Below are 19786 nucleotides of genomic sequence, written 5' to 3'. Positions count from 1 at the left end.
GCAAGAAAAATCATCCCATCCGAAAGTTTAGGGGGGAGACATGAAAATAAGCTTTTCCTTAGATATTCATGAAGCCAAAGTTTGCATTTGGAAAGGAGAAGGAGAGTAGACACCTGGATCTCATGCTTAACAACAGCTTGGTTGTGTGAAAAAGGAGCTCTCCGAAGAGGGAGGTAGCCAAAGAATGGAAGATCAATATCTCCAGGCTTTCAGGGCAACGCTGAACTTTCCTGGAAGGGTAAGACAGTGTCGCAAGGAAGATCTGAGGCTGGAAGGAGCCATAACAATAACATAAGGGGAGTGGTGAGAAAAGAGTTGCAATAAGGACAAGAAATCACGATGTGGAGTAAATTATTTAACTCGCGTTTCAAATTGTGATAGTAATGACAACCACCACCAATGCTGGCCAAGACAGAGAGATGCCATCCCTTCCTACCTGTTCTGATTTCCTCCAGTAACTGAGGAGAACAACCTTTGCCTTCAGCACGGAATACATTTGTATGGATTATTTTCATGGAAGCCTACAAATATATAAGCAGAAAGCTATAGAATATATTGCTGCTCCCAGAACCCAAGGGAACTTAGTCTCATGGCAATTAACGACTGAGCTGCACACTAAAAAATGTCCCGTTCTTGTCTCTGGACTTCTGTTGGACCGCAAAATCTTTGAAAGGTATTGAGTGTTGGCATTGGCCTTCCACAATCAAATCTAGCATGCTAAGCAATTGTATTTCACAATGTCTTCAATAATTCCGTAATGCTTTGTCATGCATTGTAAGAAGCCATAAATTGAGTAGCTCAATGGGGCCACATTAATGATATTAGGGAGGCATGTAATTTGTTTCATACCTTATACAAATGACAATGAAATCAATATTTAGACAAAGCTGTCTAGGGGTCACATCTCCCAAACTGCAGTATTGATTCAGACGACATCAGAGGTTAATGTGCATATTATTAACTTTAACGATAAAGAATAATTGTTTAAAACACATTGTGGATTACAGTTAAAGTTGGTGTTTACTTTCTCTAGAAAACAATATACCGCTGAGTCTTTCCCATTGAACATGAAAAATGATTAATTCACTAGTCAGCAGAGATGGATATCTGGCACATCTCAACATTTCCTTACTTCACAAACCTAAAAGGTGATAGGAAAGTTAAACAACTAATATTCATTAAGGTTCTTTAGGTTTCAGTATTTGAAAAAGAAACATCCAGAAGACAGTTAAAATAACAAGGCAGAACTGACAGAGGAGGTAAACGATGTGATATTACTTTACCTCCTTTTTTAAAATATCATCAAGCATATTTGTAGATGATGGTACAATGTAATTTGTGCTTATTAATTGTATGCAGACACAGGAAAACGCACTGCAGTGTCCGCTTTCTGTAAACAGAAAATATTTACTACTTTCATTTATTTTCTGCATCTGTTGACATACACTTTTTCAATGACCCTTCTTACAGATTTATATGGATATCAGTTCACTTAAGAAGGCTAAATAACGTGTAACATTAATCACAGAGGTTCTGGATCAAACCAATGAAAAGTGTTTTTCAGAAATAAGAGAATTCCCCTCTCATACTCAAGATTTCATGTCTCCCCAGTGCTATAACCTGAGAAAGTTTAAACTTTACAAAAAGGAGTATTGTGAAATGGTACAAGAGAAGGTTCAGATACCACGGCTGACAAGTAGAAGTTTCCTTGCTATGAACATCTCTACTAAGGAATAGTGTTTTTACCATGTGAGGGGGCTCTGCAGTTCCCATGTGCAAAGCCCTTCACCATCGCCTATGGGAATTCTGTACGTTAAACACTCATAGCCACGCTGGGTATCTGAAAGGCAACACCCTGCTGACCTTCTAAACATATGGTAAGTGCAAACGTTATTTGGATACCAACCCAAACAAGCGAACAAAATTCAGACACACAAAGCCAGAGCAATGTACAAGTACTTGGTGAAACTCACATCCATCAGTTATCTTTCAGGTTCTCATTATCAGAAAGAGTAATTGCAATCTTGACTCTCACTGACAGCCACGGCAACCTGCTGCATTGCAAGTGTTCACAATAATGGGATAATTCCCAATGGAAGCCTGAAGATATCGCTAAAATATTAAGAGATGTTGTCATTAGGTCTCTTAGGTCTCTAGGAGGACCAAGGAAATCCGGGAACTTACAGTGTCTATTTATGACTGTATTATTTAAAACCAGTACCTTCAGCACAACACATACTCTAACCAAGGCAGACTTGGACAAATTCTGTCAAGTTAACGCAACCAACGATTTCAAACAAGAGGTAGCTGTGCTGTCCATCTAGCAGTTCCAGTAGTAAACTTAAAAACCTTCCATTAGTCTTGTGCTGCCTAAGCTCAATCACAGCATTCTAAATTACGTTGTCACCACAAGTACGTCTTTTACTACCAACTAAATCTCAACTGTCATATATCAATGTATATCACCTGTCATATGTCAAGTAATTCTCCCTGAACGCCTCTGTCTACAGAGGATCTTCCAGCCAGCTCCCTGCTCTGTGCCTCTCGTAGACCTCCAGCTGCTATTCCATTGGCTTCTGAGGTGCTTTATTGATCAGGAGGACATCCGAAAACTTCTGAATCTGGCCCTAAATGTGTGCTCAGCACTGTGCCAGTGTAAGACGACCACCGCTTGATTAAGGAATTTACTTGCACATTGAAAGCACAGTTTCAGCACCACCAAAACCAGCACTTAGGATTGATTAGTCATCCCCATGACCGCAGTGTGACTCATCACTGTTACACCCACCACTGTTGGAAGGAATTCATGAGACCAGTAGGTAGTAAAACCACTGACTGGAATCACACCTGCAGTAAACCTCAGTAAGAGGTTAATTCATTAATTCGTACTGTTTCTGTAACATCTGGTGCTTTTGGACTATACCTGTGCAGTACTAAGGGCTCCTGACATGACAGAAATAGTGTGCTAATAACACGCATAATAATCTGGAAGGGAAATCAGCCTGTTTTGATGGATGTCCCTCACCTATTTGTTTTCCCCTTTACCCATTACAGGCCTGGACTATCTGAGAAAGTCCCCCAGAAGGAATTCTATGTTGTAACATTAAGCTCCCACTGTAAAAAAAAAGAACCTAATTTTCTTTTGAAGCTCCCTATTTCATTCACCATGCCACACACATTGCATCCAGTTTGACAAGATATCTTTGTTTGTACGATGCTGTACTGCATTTAATCCTTAGACAGCTGGTGCGACCAGAGCCCAAACTGAGATTACTTAGACCTAAGTGAAGTATTTTACTTCAATAAGCACCGTGTCCCTCACGTTGCACACTATACACATGTTAATTAAAATGTTGGTCTTTCACTTGTCATCTGACTCCTCAGAACTGCTGAACGTCCCTGGATAAACTGTACATCCACCAGCCCAACTCAGTAACAGTGGTCAAGTTGCAGGAGAGGATAACCAGGAACTAGAGAGGTCTTGTTTGTTATTTGCTTCAAAATTCAAAATTCAAAGTCCCCACAGCCCAGGAAGCCCTTCACGAAAGAAATGAAGCCAGTTCAAGCTCAGATTCATTATCTGGAGCTCAGAAGGTTGGCTACTGGAACAGTTTTTTTTTGTTTCCCTGTAAGTATAAAAAATAGACTTTTCCATTGTAGAAAAGAGACTTAAACACTGATTATTTTTAATTGCTTCTCAAAATTTTCTGAAAATCAGAGCAACAAAAACTCAACCTCCACACAATTTTAGCTTCCGAATTTTATTCTGAAGTACCTACAGCACCACACTGCCTAACGGTTTAGCAGTATTTTTCTCTTGGAAAACTTTAGGAAAGGCCTTTTACATCAGTTCAAAGGCCACAGGACTTCCATGTGTGTGTATCAGCTGGCTTGTGATGCTGGAAACCATCAACAAGCACCGAAGATGTTAGTTGTCTTCTGAATCCTTGCGAAATGATGTTCTTGGGCTAGTGGACTCGTCTCAGACATCCACCACTGCAGCCCATTGTCCAGGCTGGAGCTGAGCTGGACTCAGCCTAGTGGGCAGCTGAACCAACAAAATGTTGGGCGTCATCTCAAATTCAACTCCAAAAGTACTGATTTTTCACAAGAGATCGAAAGACACACAGCCAACTTGGACGCAAGCATCTTTTGTCTGTGTAAATATGAACTTTACCTGAACAGCTGAGGTGTCAAACTGCAATATAATATAATTCATATTTCTGGGCAAGTTAAACAGATGTGTCCTTCAATGGTCCCTGAAGGGAAGTTATGCTATAAAAAATTTTGATTCTTGGTAGACTGTTTTCCTAGCAAAAAATCATTTTGGGGCACAGCATTTCTTCCAAACAGGGGCTTTGATTCAACATAAGTGCACTTTTGCACTTAATTTCTAGCTCCACTGTACACAAAGCAGAGTCTCCCTTGATGAAAAGCTGTCGAAGCTTAAATTTACATTTCTTGCTCGCTGTGTTTTGTACAAGTCAAACTGTGATGTCCTTTTGTTATAAAACTTGATTAAATACATGCAGCATTTGTCTCCAGAAAACCACATGTCATCCGCATCTTATTCAGTTAATATTGTAAAAAAGGAGACTTTAGTAAACAAACATATGGAAACATCCATATTTTATGCAGCAAGATGATTCCCTGCTTTAAAGAGGAAAAAAAACACCTGTCTACAGTCATAAACATCATGCTTTTCTGTTTCAGTCTTTGAAAATCCACCCTGTAGGAAAGAAAATAAAATATCACAAAGACCATCAGTCACTGTAGAATGACTCTCTCTTTCTTAATCGGTGCTAAAGAGCTACCAGTGATGCAATTGCTTTCCAAGGTGGATGGAAGCCAAGAAGCGTGTGGGTGGCTCCTCATGAGCCTTGGGGAGAGCCTTCTACCATGTCTATGGAAGGCATGCATTGCTTCAGTATGCATCCAAAGACGCAAAAATCATCCTAGTTTTGTTCCTTCAGCAGTTTTCTCAACAAAAGGAACGACGTGGCAGGCTAAATGTAGATTGGCATTTAACATTTACCTGCCACCGATCAGTCTGTAAAGTTACACAAACTGACAGAAAGTCAACGCTGGCCAGATCATGAAGTGAATTTAAGAAAACTGGCACCTTAATTCTGAACTAAGTATTACATGAGGTGGTTTTTTTTTTTTTATTTTGCTTTACTCAAATTAGATTATCAAAACAGAACTAGAATCACAAAGACAGTTCAAAAATTTAATAAGAGATTCCAATTCAATTCCTGCTTTCAAAAGTCAGGAACTCCACAAAGTTCAACCAAGTTTAATATGGTTCCAAAAGCTGAAATATTGTCTGAATATTTCATAGGCTGTTACGGTTCTCCCCCACTACAGCAATGCCTGTCCATTATGGATCCAAGTCCCTGCAGCCAAAATAGCCCTTTATTTTTGAGGAAGACAAGATAGGCAGCTCATGACTCTGAGGGGGCAGTGCCATTCAGGCAGACACTAATGTCACCAATGCTGTCCCCAGCTCCCTGCCAGCCAGCTGCTTGCGATGGAGCGGCCAGCGCAACCTTTGGCCAGGGACCGATGGCTTAATAGCCCGGCAAGCCGCCTTATCTAATGGATTCAGCGCAGGACCCAAGCCGAATGAGAGCTTCGACAAGGACTTGCTCCGTTGGCCTCAGTCAAGTCAGTTAACCTCCCTTAGTCTTCCATCTTTACAATGGAAATGATAATTCTTCCCTAATGGTGCTGCTGTAAATGTGTTGCAGCGGACTGATGTCGCGAATGAGTGCGGTATTTTACCAGGCGGTTCAGTGCTGTGCCACAATCGTGTTAAAATCACTTTCCACAGAATATTTACAGACAAAAAAAAAAAAATGTTAGCAATCACAACTCATCCTTTTACTGTATATTCAATTCTAAATGCTACAGTTAACCAAAAACATCTTTTAAATGCTATTTTTTCCATTAGTGCACTAAAACTGCTACTTTCTTTAAAAATATGTAGATTTGCAGTACGTGATATTGGACTGATGTCTTCAGGTGACCAGGACCAGGTGAGATTTTATCTACCACAGAACACTGTGCATCCAGTAGATTTCCATACTTTGTGAAGATAATTCAAGTGTATATTGAAACCTTTCTCCACTAATTGACAGAGCAAATTACTTTAGGAACCATATTTCCAAAGGGCCTCTGAATTTATTCCTTCAATTTTACATGTATGGGCTTCCATACCTCTGTGAATTTAACGTTTGTGTACATCACTCTGACATTTCCTAGCATTTGAAGAACGATTTCAAAGACTATGTTTGCACATGCGGTATTAGGACATTTTAGCAGAACAGATTTTAGAAAGCTCATTTACATTCCGCACATTTAGCCATCTCTGTATCTTCATCCTACTTTCAAGTACTTTAATCAAAATTTTAACATGGAGTTTTCTTAGAAGAGAGGCTGAAATCAAACATAAAACTGAAAAAGCAGAAAAAAAAAAGAATCTGCCTCATTTTCTCTGCTTAGTTTCAGTTCTTCAGAGGAGCAGAATCCTAAAAAGCCTTTGACTGTAAACCTAAACACCACTGAGGTCTTTAGTTAAATCTATCTGATATGCCAGGTTTTGAAATCACAGCACCCAAAAAACCAGGCAGACAATTGATTAATAATGAGGTCAGAAATACAAACAAATTTACTTCTAATGAAGACTAGAGACACAGTAATCAAAGTGTTAAAAATTCATTTCATGCACATCTCATTTGCCTCTTAGCTGATATTTATCACATAATTCTGTGAGAAAGTAGAGGCCTAAGATGCTCCAGATAAATGTCTCAATTAATTGTACAGAGGTAGCCCTCTTTGAGCTGAACCAGAGCTGTGAGCTCTTTATTAAAAGCACTATTCTGTAGCCTGTAACCTTGTTCCTTGACTCCTCTCTAGTTTCCAATTTAAACAAGTCCCCATGCGGCCCGCTCTAAAGGGCTTTGTCTCCCTGTCATTGTTAAGAGAGCCGAGGCATCCTGGAAGTGTGAAATCAGACCTCATGAGCTGAACGGTTCCCCAGGGAACGCTGGACCGCGCGGAAGGTCAAAGTCATGGGCTGGACCATCTGAAAGCGTCTGATCGCCGGTCTGTGACACGGCGAGCGGGGTGGGGGCCGGGGAGAGGGGAGCCGGGGGGCTGGGGCTGAACACGTCTTAATTAACGCCCAAAGACAGCAAAACAAACTGTTTTCCAGGCGGGCTGTGAGCTCGGATGCTGCTCTGCTAATGAATCGGAGTTGCTAACTATTATTGCTCAAACGGGACTTCCGCTGAAGTTGATCAAACCTGTGTGCACGTCTTTTCCCACCCCGGGTGCTTCTCGTCAATAATGAAGGGAGAGGCTTTGAGTTTTATTCCATGGTACAAGGAAAAGGAGGAAAGTGTCTGCCCCAGCAAAGCCAAGAGCCTTCCCCATGACCCACCTACACATACTTTGCCGCAGAGCGAATCCTCTTACCTGACCACTGCCTAAAGTGGCACCATGTCATGGTGAGGGTCCTACTGCTCTGCAAAACTCACACAGGTTAGGTGAACAGGATATTACTAATTTCACAGGTGAACCGACATGGTGAGTCCATTACACCTGACGTTCTCCTGCACCATTGGAACATTTTTTCATGTAAAATGAGGTGGCTGTAGGCACACGGGCTGCTATGCCAGGGTTCCCCAAGCAGCCGAACCCTCCAGAAGGCGGGTGGAACCTCAAGAAGAACCACGAGTGAGCAAAGATGTGGGGAAAGGGGAAAATGTAACTTTTAGCTGAAGATTTAGGGAGAAAAGAGCCTGAATAGCTAAAACATAATGGAAGATTTAGATGAAACCTTCTTCTCAGGAAGAGAAAGAAAAAGTGAACGCTACACTCAACGTCTTTCCATTTGCTAGATTGTAGTTTCAAAAACACATATTAAAAAAAATACATGTTTTCCAGGAAGGGGTATTTGCTATGACTGCGGTTTCCAACAGAACATAGTTTTGCATTGGTGGAAGCCCTAAAATTGTGTTTGACCACGGAAAGACACTTGTGTTATTTTTTTTCCAGGGAAAACACCCTCACAGACCTGTCAAGTTCTCACAAGATCTCTGGTCCTGGAAGATGCCCCATTTTTCAGCTGTCCCTGAAATTAAGGTGAGCGTTCAAGCCCTGGTAGGGAACCTCTCAACCTCTCCCTGGTTGTCCCTGTCCTTGATGTCCTTGCAAGTGGGCTGAGCGAGGAGAATTCTCACTTTTTGTTCTTTTCTGGGGTATTTTTCAAATCCAGCTACAGTTCGTTAAGCAGTGCCCCATTTTCAAACTGACAGTGCCCAATTGCTCCCATTGCCTGAAACTTCACCCAAATTTCAGCATCTTGTTTAACGCCCGTGGACGTGTCGGGGGGTTGTAAACTGAGGCCTGAACCTCCATCCTTAATCTCTTTCTTTAAAAAAAAGTAGAAAAATCTGCACTAACCTTAACGATCTGAAGTGCACTGTCCAACACTGGGCTATTGAGACGGGAGAAAAACCTGCCCTCGACTATCAACAGTTTATTAGGGGCTTAACTGAAGTGACCTACTGTAGTAGCATTCAGCTGAACAAGACTATGGGCTTTCTGTGGAAAGGAGAAGAATTGAGGGTTTCATTAAAAAGCAATTTGTGCTTTTTACTCATTCATTCAACGGGAGTCTCAATTGCTCTTTATTCACACAGAGTTAATACAGTATTACAATGCCGCTCAATGAATGTATGGTAACAAAAGAAAAATTTCACATTTTGAAAGGGGGGAAAAAAAAAATCCTTGCAACTGTAGTAAGATTGATGACTACTTAAAAGATTACAGAAATCTTTTTCTGTCTATGCTTATGCGTAATGATGGAATATCAAGGATTTTTAAAACCCATTCAGCCCAAACTAATAAATTTTGATTTATTACTTTACATGAGAAGATTCCTGAAAGTGAAACGGGATATGTTCAGCAGGCAGGAAACAGAGCAAACCACACAGGTACTATACAGGTGTTTCAGATACTTTTCAGACTCAGGGGAAGGAAAAAGATTAATTCTGAAAAAACGATATAGTAAGAAGATCAAACTAGTCCTTAGCTTTTACTCACATGAGCAATCTTTAGTTGTGTAAATCACACCAGTGATCATAGTGCTCTCCACACAGACTAATAAGTGTTGCCCATTTAAACAAAGGTGGAGGGTCAATTTTTACACCTTTTTTTGCAAACACAATTTATTGATAATCACCAAATAATTACCTTGAGTTATTTCTAAATATTACTATTCAGAGTTTAATCTGAAATGAATAATCTGTGCATACCGACAAGCTACAAAAAATAGCTATAAATTACTGTACTAGTTAACAAAACCCCTTTGTCCTCTTTTAGAAATATCAGGTATTTTTGTTCAAAATATACAATGATTTCTATAAAGTCTGCACAGACATCTTACTTGCTAATGAACAAAATATGCAGGACACGAGACGGTGCTGAGTGTTATTCCCTGTCTTCCTGACTGTCGCTTTAAATGCAATGCCTGAAAATATTTGGTAGCCCTATACATCTTTAATTGAATCAAATGTATTTCCAAAAAATTTGTTCAACCAGCACAAATGACATGTTGATCTGGAAAAGTCGAAGACTGAACGAGGTCAGGGACTGAATTATCCCATTTGCCCCTGAATAACTTAATCTCTCTCTCTGTTCAGACCACATTGGATTAGAAGGTCAGAGCAGAGTGAGGAATCTTTAGAAGCATTTCTTCTGCCTCCTCGAAAATGGAATCTGTTATTTTGCATGCCACGAACTTAAAGATCTGTTCCAGCAATAAAATATTTGCTCTATTACCTTGTCTGAGAAAAAAAGAAAATAAATAGTGATACTCATGCTAATTGACAAAAACTATTAAAAAGTGAGTATGTTGCTATATATATCTGCATCTGCTCCTGTAACAGAACATTTATGTCCAAATGTGGTTAAAACAGCTAGATTAATAGATAGGGCTTTTTGATTGGTTTTTTTTATTTGTTTGTTTGTTTTTTTAAGGCAGAAAGGGCCATTTTCTGACACAGAAGCAGCTCATTTTGCTCCATTCAGCTTGTGCAGTGTGAAGGTGACTGTACTTACAGGAGATAACTTGGACATTTCTGGAGAAATGTGGTTAGTATGGTTGAAATACTTTTTACTTATTTTGAAAAGCAGAAGGTTAAATTAGCCTTTCAGCTTACGTCACATAAAATAGAAAAGAAAAGAAGGTTTTCTCATTTCTCTTCTTAAACAGATCAACAGTAGTTATGGGAAACTGAATTTATTGGAAATGTCTGAAACCACTGGCACTTGCTAAATATCTAGCAAATATATCAAGTGTTTCTTTTGGCAACGACTTTAAAGGAGCATCTAAGTCTAACACCTTTCATTTGTCTTGTCCTCTGGAATTCAGCTTTAATTTGGATAAGTTTTGCATTATTTTATCTGCTAGAAAATGATCTATTTTCTATTTATTTTTTGCAGGACCTCAGATGGAGAAAAATGTGTGTTTCACCCACCTGAGAAATAACCTATGTAGGACTCTGATAACATTGCATCTCGCTGCCTTGCTTACAGAAGTTCTGTTTGTTTCTCTGAGGATTTTTTCCTTAACGAGCAGGAGGTCAGACTGAGCAAACAGACAATAATCTTTCAATAAAGTTCTGCTTTAAACATGTTTTTTTTTTCTAAAAGGCCCGGTCTTAGGACGGTATTTACTGTCACAGAAACTAAATGAGTCCTTGCCTGTGACATCAGCTGCCATCAACGCTTCTGCCCTGATGACCTTCACCTGAAGAAATCCCACATCCTTCATGTTATGGAACATCGACATTAGGCTCTAAAAAATAATAAGAAGAAAAATAATTCTGGGTTGCAAAGAAGACGAACTGAATGCAATATTAATAGTCTTCTCCCTAGCCTAGATATAATTTAGCGTAATTCTCTAGCATACTTATACTTTATTATTATCCAAAGGATGTGCAGTTATCTGTGTTTCTTTCAGTATTTTGCAACTTTAACCTATCAATCAAAAATGCAAAGGAAAAATAAGAATATGAATGATTAAATATAACAGTAATTCTACTGAATTAATCCTCCAATAACATTTTGAACGGTGATTTAGGGCCAATATAATTTCTGTTGTAGCTGATCATTATATCTAAGCTTCAACATATCCTATATGCATATATAAGCTTGCATGCAGCTTGCCAATAACATAAGTGAAAACAATCAAAATAAATAATTTTCAAAATAATGACCTGCAAAAAAGATTAGAAAAAAAATTAATTAAAAGATGATTCCAATGCCACAGCAGAAAGCACTTGTTACAAATATATATTTTTTAAACACAAATTTCTGCAATATCTACATATATTAAAAAGAGGAAGAAAAAAAATAAAGAATAGACTAACACTTGCATTTATTCATCCAGCATAGTTTTAGAAAGCTGCTTGGAAAGTGTATTCTGTTGCTGCTCTTTTTTCAAATAAGTAAAAGTAACAAACTGGAGTATTGCACCAGTTAGGCCTGATATTGCAAAATTCTCAAATGACAGAACATCGAATGCAACTTTGAACTTGCAATCAATTACAACCAAACCTGAGATTATCATTTAGTTTTTAGATAAATTAAAGGAAGAAACTTCAAAAGGAGAGACTAAAATTAGACTTTCAAATCCACTTTAAATCATATATATAGATATAGATATATGTATATATCTAGATAGATAGATAGATAGATAGATGGATAGATAGATAGAGATATCTATAACTATATGGCCTAATTTTTGGTTGTGGTTGCAAGTCTTGTTCATAAATACTAGCATGTACCTTTATTTTCAAGTATTTTAAAATCTGGACTAATTCATTTAATGCCTGTGGGCATTTCTAAAATTTTAATGTAGCCCAGGTAAATCCTTTTCCACTACTTATGATCATGTCTAGATTTGTAGAAAAAGCAAACATGAGGTAAAACACCTAGTCAACAATTCTTTAATTTATTATGAAGGCAAAATCGACTGTTATGGAAAACCAGAATAAATAACATCACTGACCTGAAAAACACAGGTACTGCCTAAATGTAATATTAAATGTCGACTTGTAAGAAACCACAGTATGTTTGTGCGCAGGTAACCTATCTATTCAAATGTTAGACATATAATATGCATCCCTGTCTTTTCATTAGTGAGCCAATTCTAACAGTTAAATCACACCCCGATATTAATTTGATGAGCTCCAACTGACCATTTACTGTTTACAGTGAAGGTTTGACCTTGGTATGTACTGGGCTGAGGAATCCAGCTAGGTGTAGCACCCCAAATGCTACATACAAATGCATGCATGTAAACTCAGGTTAATAAGTTTTTAGCATTTTTAATAACTTGATCATCAGAAATATGGTTTAAAAACCTGATGGTCAGCTTTAATCAGCACACACTCAACTCCCTCTTTTGCGTGTCTGCAAGCCAAGGGTGGTAGAGATGGTGTTGCAGAAAATCACTGTTGTAATTCAAAAGCACCTTGGCACCACTTCTCATTTATTGCAATAACGAGCAAGGTTTGGAAGCTTCTTATCAGAACTGGTGCCACAACAGAGATAATTCTGCCCTAATGCCGTGATGGGAGTGAAAGGATTTACAAACACAAAAGTTTCCACATTTTACCCAAGTTTCCCAATGACCAAAACAAACACCAAGCTGCAGAAAGAAAACAAATCAAAAACCAAACACAGAGTGAGCCAAGCGACTGCCCCCCTTCCTGCAATGCCACACAGCTCCTTTTTTAACCAGGTTTCATCTGCAAACAGGCACTGGTGCTGCACTTTACTTTGCTACCGTTGTTAACATCCAGCAGATTAATTATTTCTGAACTTTCAGTCGCAGTGATTCTGCTGGCTTGGATCCATTTACTGCACATCGTGGCTGAGAAAATGTCTACACTGCCACGACAGAGGCTCTGGGAGAAGCAAATGACTTTAATACATTACTTTAAATACATAACTTTAAGTAATGATTTATCAGACGATATTCTGTCTCCTTATTTATGATTATTGTTGAAGGCCTCAAAACCCGCACGGTTTCTGAAGCCTTAAATTTCCATAGCAGAGGAATCCGTGATTTGCTGCGAATCTTTTCAGCCCTCAATAGATGGGAAAAGATTGAAATGCTCGGGAGATGAGTCCTCTTTATTTTTTTAATGAAAGGCTGTATAATATATTTTCTGTATGGCTGCAGCAGCTGTCAGGGAGAGCATCTCAGTTCAGCTCCATTATGGGAGAAGCAATACCCCATCCTATGGCATCGAGATACACTGAGGGGCCAGTGCTGATTGACAGCTTGTCACCATGACGTCTTATTCCATCTCTGTTATGGAGAAAATTAATGTCACACCACCAGCCTTATGACTCGCTGTCATCTTAGAACTGCTCACCTTTTATCAATGCTCTAAATAACATTTCAAGCCCATCGTCTCACGGTGGACAATCTGGTCAAGGGACATTAAATCGGATGACTGTGAAATGTCATAATAAAAATGGAATGCTAACAACTTCTTCTCTAAACTAGCTCCTCTGGTTTTTAAACTGTGACAAGGGGGACCGTGGGTTCAGCACACCCGTTCTGAAAAGGTCATACAATCTCTCTTGGTCTGTACCCATTAATGCGCCCCCCTCCTCACCCCAAAAGGAATTAATCTTTTCAGACAATTGTGGTAAAATAATGGTTCAAACGGTAATGCCTGTTTAATTTGTAAGGCTCTGATGTTCAGCTACAAATGGTTAAATGACAGTAATAGAGTCATTTTCCAAGGCTATTTGATCTGATGGCGAGGTCAGCTCATTAACTGTTTTTGGCTGCAGGAAGGGTGCAAAATACATTTCTCAAACGGAGGCTAAATTTTTTTTAAGAGGACAAAAAATAGAGCCCAAAATACAGACGCTCCATGGGGAACAGAGCACCTTGCTAATCGCACGATCTTTCTTTGTATCGGTTCTGAAGTAGAGGTAAAAATACCAAAGATAAATCAAACATCAGTGAAAATAAACTATTCGAATTTTCATTAATCCTCGTCATTTCTCTCTTCTGCTGTCCAGTGGTAATTTTAACAGAAACAGAAAACATTATCAAAAAGGTTTATCGATGCTAGAGCTTTCCAAATAATATATAATATATATTATAATGAGAAATTCATGTCTCTGCAATATGAACATCCTCCAAAAAGATACGTTTTCAAATGCATGTAATAATGTAAATATAATAAAAGAGTCCTATGCATGAATATGTAAGAAATGGAAATAAATAGATCAATCTTACACCACGTAATTATGCTTTACACTGGGGACAAAAAACTGAGAATTTAGGGAAACCAATTAATAATACAGAGTCGGAACATGTTTCTATACTGCTACTAAATTATCGAAACCATCAGTATCACTTGACTGCCATATCATCACACAAAATAATCCACAGAAATAGGATATTGTTGCACTTGGTAGCAAGAAGCACGTCACCTCAAAAACACATCAATTGGAAATTTATTATATTTACAAAGATCCCTTTTGACTACCACACAATGTCCTGGTGGATTCCAAAACGTGCAATAACTCTCCTTAATTGCAATTATTTTTCAAAGATGGTGCACAATACCTTAACTCTCAGTTGGTTTAGGAATATTATGTTTAGCCTCACTAAGTCACCTCTATTAAACTGTGTTTATGATAACACTATTGGTGTATGAGTTGTACAAGCATTAGCAGACAGCTGATTCAGTGGAGATAGCCAGAATAAATTTGCTGAAGCGCACATCCTGCTAATCTGTTTGAAGAATATCGTACAGCATTAGTACCAGCACTTCATGTTATCTGCACAGCCTGATAAGGTACATCTTTATTAAATTCAGTTATTGAAAGGATGTCAGTCATGGAATAGGAATATTTTAAATTCTAAAAAAAAAAAATTAAGCAGCTCTTTGTTAGTCAGAGCTTGGTTTAATGGCTGAGTGTCTAGAGAAGCCTTTCTAAACACCTGGCAGCATTGTACAATAAAAGCTTTGTAATTTTAAGTGGAAATAGCTTTCTCTTTTTTTTTTTTTTTTTTTTTTTTTAATTTCTCCGTGTGTAGTGAGACAGTTACTTTTAGTGATTTAGGAATTATCGAATGCTGGAGTAAGAGCTCCCCTCTCTGTTGCTTTGATAAAACTACACAGATTCTGTGTAATGTGAGGATGCTGGGAAATGAAAATAATTTGCTTCAGAATAGCTTGAAATGGAAATATTGTTTAAAACAATTATTTTGATGACAGGAAACAATGCTCCAGCCCCTAATGTGCAGAAAAAAAATGAGTTTTCTTCCCCTTTAGTATATTCTAGAAAAAATAAAGCTGAAAACTACCGGCACCTCAGACCACTTGGCATAAACACTCACTAAAAACTGTGTAGTCACTGCGTGTCCCCTTATTTTGTGCTTGCTAAGAACTGTCTGCCTGGCAGTAAGATTAACTTCTTTATGTCACATGATGAATTACTATGTAAAAACAACCTTACTGTATAAAGAGGATTTGTAGCGTTCTTGACGTTACCTATACCAGATACGATAATAGGGGCAGTTATTTTAAATGATTGTGATTGGTGAAGTGCGATCAAGATATAAGGGGTGTATTTAGATTTGATCCCCCACCACGTACTTATTATTTATATAAGCAAATGTTTTGCAAACAAAAGGCAAAAGAGAAGAGCTCCATACATATCTCTTCAGAATCTCCTCTCGCTCCTTCTGGTCCTCTAGGGAGCTGACGGAGAGGTCGGAGATGGTGACGGCGGCCGAGGCCGTGAGGGTGACCAGCAGCACCAGCCATCCCTCGCCCTCCTCCAGCGGCAGCTCCAGCTTGTGGGTCTGCTCCTTGCTCAGGGTGGACAGGTCAACCTGACACCTGCGAACAAAATATTCCCCGTCAGTGGGTGATTTTTTCCACATCAAGCAGGAGCACATTGGCTTGCTTGGGTTCACCTGGAGGAAAAACCAAACTAAACCAAATCAAAACGAACCAAAATGAACTAAAATCAAAACGAACCAAACCAAAACCAAACCAAAACAAACCAAAATGAACCAAAACCAAACCAAACCAAACCAAAACCAAACCAACCCAAAATCAAACCAAACCAAACCAAACCAAACTGAACCAAACCAAACCAAAACCAAACCAAACCAAACTGAAACCAAAGCGAACCAAAACAAACTAAACCAAACCAAGCCAAACCAAACCAAAACGAACCAAATGAAAATGAACCAAACCAAAATGAACCAAACCAAACCAAAACGAACCAAAATGAACCAAAACTGACCCAAACCAACCCAAAACCAAGCCAAACAAAACCAAACCAAAATGAACCAAACCAAACCCAACCCGATCGAACCCAACCCAACCCAACCTAAACCAAACCAAACCAAACCAAAACAAATCAAAACAAATCAGCTGAAATTCCTTTCCATCTTCTGGAAGGATTTATCTTCTGCTTCAGCCCATGCTGCTCACCTGATGTTATTTTTTTTAAGGCTACAATCTGTTACACATGTGAGCAATAAATATTAAAAATAATGTATAGACACTAGAAATGAGCTTAGCTAACACGGTCAAAGAGAATTTAAAAAATCCAGCTTCAGATGCAAATTGTATTTTTTAATTACACCTCATATAAATCATAAGTTTTGATGTGAATGTTTTTTATACCAATCATCAAACAGCAGTAGAAATCCTCTCTTAAAAGAAGAAGGAAAAAAAAATAAATCTATGTGGACTTAATTGTGATGGAGTTAACGTGGCCGAGCACAGAAAAACACGACTCGAGCGACACCCAAAAGGCTTGTCTCTCCTGTGCTAAGCTTGCGTGGATCAGGGTCAAAGCTTTGTGAAGGCACCTGGGATAAAATCCAGTGCTGCAGCCCTCTGTATAATAAGGTATCTCAGGTAGTAATGAGCAGGGACTGCTCACAACTGAAGCCCATCCACCCGGCTTGATCCCTTCGCGAGTAACCCCGCGGTCCCTACGCTGAATTAACAAAGAACGGCTCCGACCTGCCAGCAACCTCCTTAGAAACACACAGGTAGGGCAGGGAGGAAAAACAGTGTCTCTGCTAACAAAGAGCTGACCACAAGCTTTTAATTAAAACAAGAGCACCTCAGGGTTGGTAATTAGCCTGTGCACAGCTCAGATGTTTTAGTATTTTAATTTGTATCATTCACAGGCTTCAACTTTCCTAGACTGCAGCTCTGAGCATCTCTGAAAATTGTAATGTAATACCAGCTTGCACTGCACAGGAATTCCTGTGATAAAGCATTATCTGCAATACTTCTACTGATAGCATCCCCGAGTAATGTTTTGCCAATTCATCACTCTAAATAAAAACAAAAAAGTAAGTGAATATATTCTATATATAGTTAAGCCACTGAACACTCTTAACAGCAATTATTTAATGTGACAAGCACATGTTCTATATGCCACTCTCACTAAACTAAACATCTAGCAAACTCTTTTCATAAAATGTCAATTGATTTTGAAGAGAAAGATAATGTGGTGACCGCAGGGCCAATAAACTGAGAAAAAGGTGGCAGACATGAATAAATAGGCATTTAAGGATAGGAAATAGCCAATTATGAGAATAAATGCTGCCTCATAAAATGGGCACTGTGCTATCACAGGCAGATTAGATTTGCTACAGCAAAATTCCCTCTTAATTTTTTTCTTTTTAAACATTTACTGTCTGTTGTGCAGCTGTCAAAATTAAACTACCGCAAAGCTCAAACAGTAACAAGGTTCAATTATTTTACAATGAAAAAAAAGTCTGACTGACACGGCATACTGAGCTTAATGTTTACCTTTTATTTTGAACTCTTTGGGTGATGAGTGAGAAACAAAATTAAAAACAGCAAGGAAAGACTAAAGCTGTTGCTGTCAGTGCAGACTGATGGTCAATACAAGTTTTGAGCACATACATTGGCTGTCAATTTCTTATTTAGGCCGCAGTGAGGAGTATAAAGTCCTCTGTAGGATGACAAATCTTGTAATCAAGCATTCAAAGCTGGAGCAGGCTAAGATGCCCCTGGTATTAAATATTCTTTCCTAGTTTATTTCAAAACAGACACCTCTCAAAAATATGTCTGCAACAACACTGAGACTTTAATCAATAATCATTGAAAGAACCAGTCTAAACTCTCCTAAAGTAGACAAAAGATTTAGAAAGTCATTATTATAAAAGTAATGCAGAAATAATCCACCCCTCGTTCAAATATAGGCAACAAAAACCTACTTCCACTGGAAGAAGAAAACCCTACATACATCAGAAAACTGCAACGACTGTGAGGTTACAGGGTAATACATGTAATACAAGATCTCCAGTTCCTGAAGTTACCACTTCTGCAACATTAGCAGTCCATGCTATTTTTTATTTAGGCTAAAAGAAGCGACTGACAACTCGATTTTACCCGTGCACCGTTCATACAGCTATGAAATATTCCTAATAGCACCACATCTATAACAGATTGCCTGAGAAATACATCTCTATTGTCTGCCTGATAGATCTCCGTGAACGGCCCGTCACCCGCTTGTTATTTTGTAAAACCATATAAAGGCTAGGGAGTAATCTGGAAGCTTTTTCCAGTGAAAGCTTTAACTATTTTACAGGAAAAATACCCTCTGAAGGGCCCTCAGGTAATTAGATAAAAAACTAAGGTTATTCCATTAAGGAGAGTCACCGTTGAGCTTTATGGACATCTCGGTTAAGAGCATCTCTGTGTGTACAGGTCAAGGAAAGTGCATTTCTCCTCCGGCCTCGCAGGAGATGCAGCTCATGTGCCTAACTGGAAGGTGCTGAGGCTCAAGGAGAGCACCAGAAGCACAGAAGGTTCAGTCAAAAGATGATACTTTCTAATTTATGGGTGCTTTAAAAAAAATTGTAATATTTTTTCCATCAAAAGTTGAGTTTTTAATTAAAAAAAAATCAACTTTTTTTGCTCTCACACCAAATCAAACCATCACTAGTTCTACTTTGCCCTCACCAGATGTTTGCATGGGACCAGTGAAAGAAGCCTGGTTTTACTAAGGCGTTACTTAAGCACTTAGCCTATCCTAGAATAACCTCTATAGAAATCAGTAAGAAACCCAAAAAGTCCTTTTTGGATTAGATTTCCTCACAAGCACTGAAGCTAACAAAGTCCTTCCACAGATAAATAGCTTTGGAAAGTTCAAGTTGACAATGCCCCTTTAGATATTACTGAGAGTATATGCAAGTATTCCAAGCTTGGAAGCTTTAGCAATGCTTACTTTCACAACAGTTAAGGTGTTCCCTTAAAAGACATTTGTCACCTACAGCTGTTTCCATGGAGAACAAAGGTGTTTTGAGGATGAAGGTGAACTTGAACGCTACTGGAAAGTGGTGCAGAACGAGCATCATGGTGGTAGAAATTTTTGCCTTGCATTCTCAAACTGAGGATCATGAAAAATTACAGCCATTTTCAGAAGGTCACAAGTTGCACAGGACCGGCAGCTGTCACACAGAAAGCAGGAGATAATAGTCATTTTGGAGAATTTGTTTTCTCATGGAATTACTGTTTATACGTTGTTGCTGAAAGAAAATCTCCACAGAATCATAGAATCACTTTGGTTGGAAGAGACCTTCATGATCATCGAGTCCAGCCATAACCCAGCTCTAGCACTAGCCCCTGTCTCTACGAACCTTGTCTAAACACCTTTTAAACCCATCCAGGGA

At 38.8% G+C, this 19786-nt stretch overlaps 1 protein-coding gene across 1 annotated transcript in view; it reads right to left on the bottom strand.

The window, feature by feature from the left end:
- The window catches only part of MCTP1 (multiple C2 and transmembrane domain containing 1), a 273536-nt gene that overhangs the window by 97932 nt on the left and 155818 nt on the right, over positions 1-19786 (bottom strand). Inside the window, exons 9-10 of the mRNA XM_080362212.1 lie at positions 15767-15953; positions 10774-10867 (exon numbers count right to left, since the gene is read on the bottom strand). Coding sequence (XP_080218338.1) covers positions 10774-10867; positions 15767-15953 — 281 coding nt within the window. The remainder of the gene's footprint in view (positions 1-10773; positions 10868-15766; positions 15954-19786) is intronic.

The sequence above is a fragment of the Nesoenas mayeri genome (assembly GCF_963082525.1).
Source record: "Nesoenas mayeri genome assembly, chromosome: Z".
NCBI lineage: Eukaryota > Metazoa > Chordata > Aves > Columbiformes > Columbidae > Nesoenas > Nesoenas mayeri.
The sequence above is the reverse complement of the archived record's forward strand: the minus strand, read 5'-3'. Positions and strand labels throughout refer to the sequence as shown.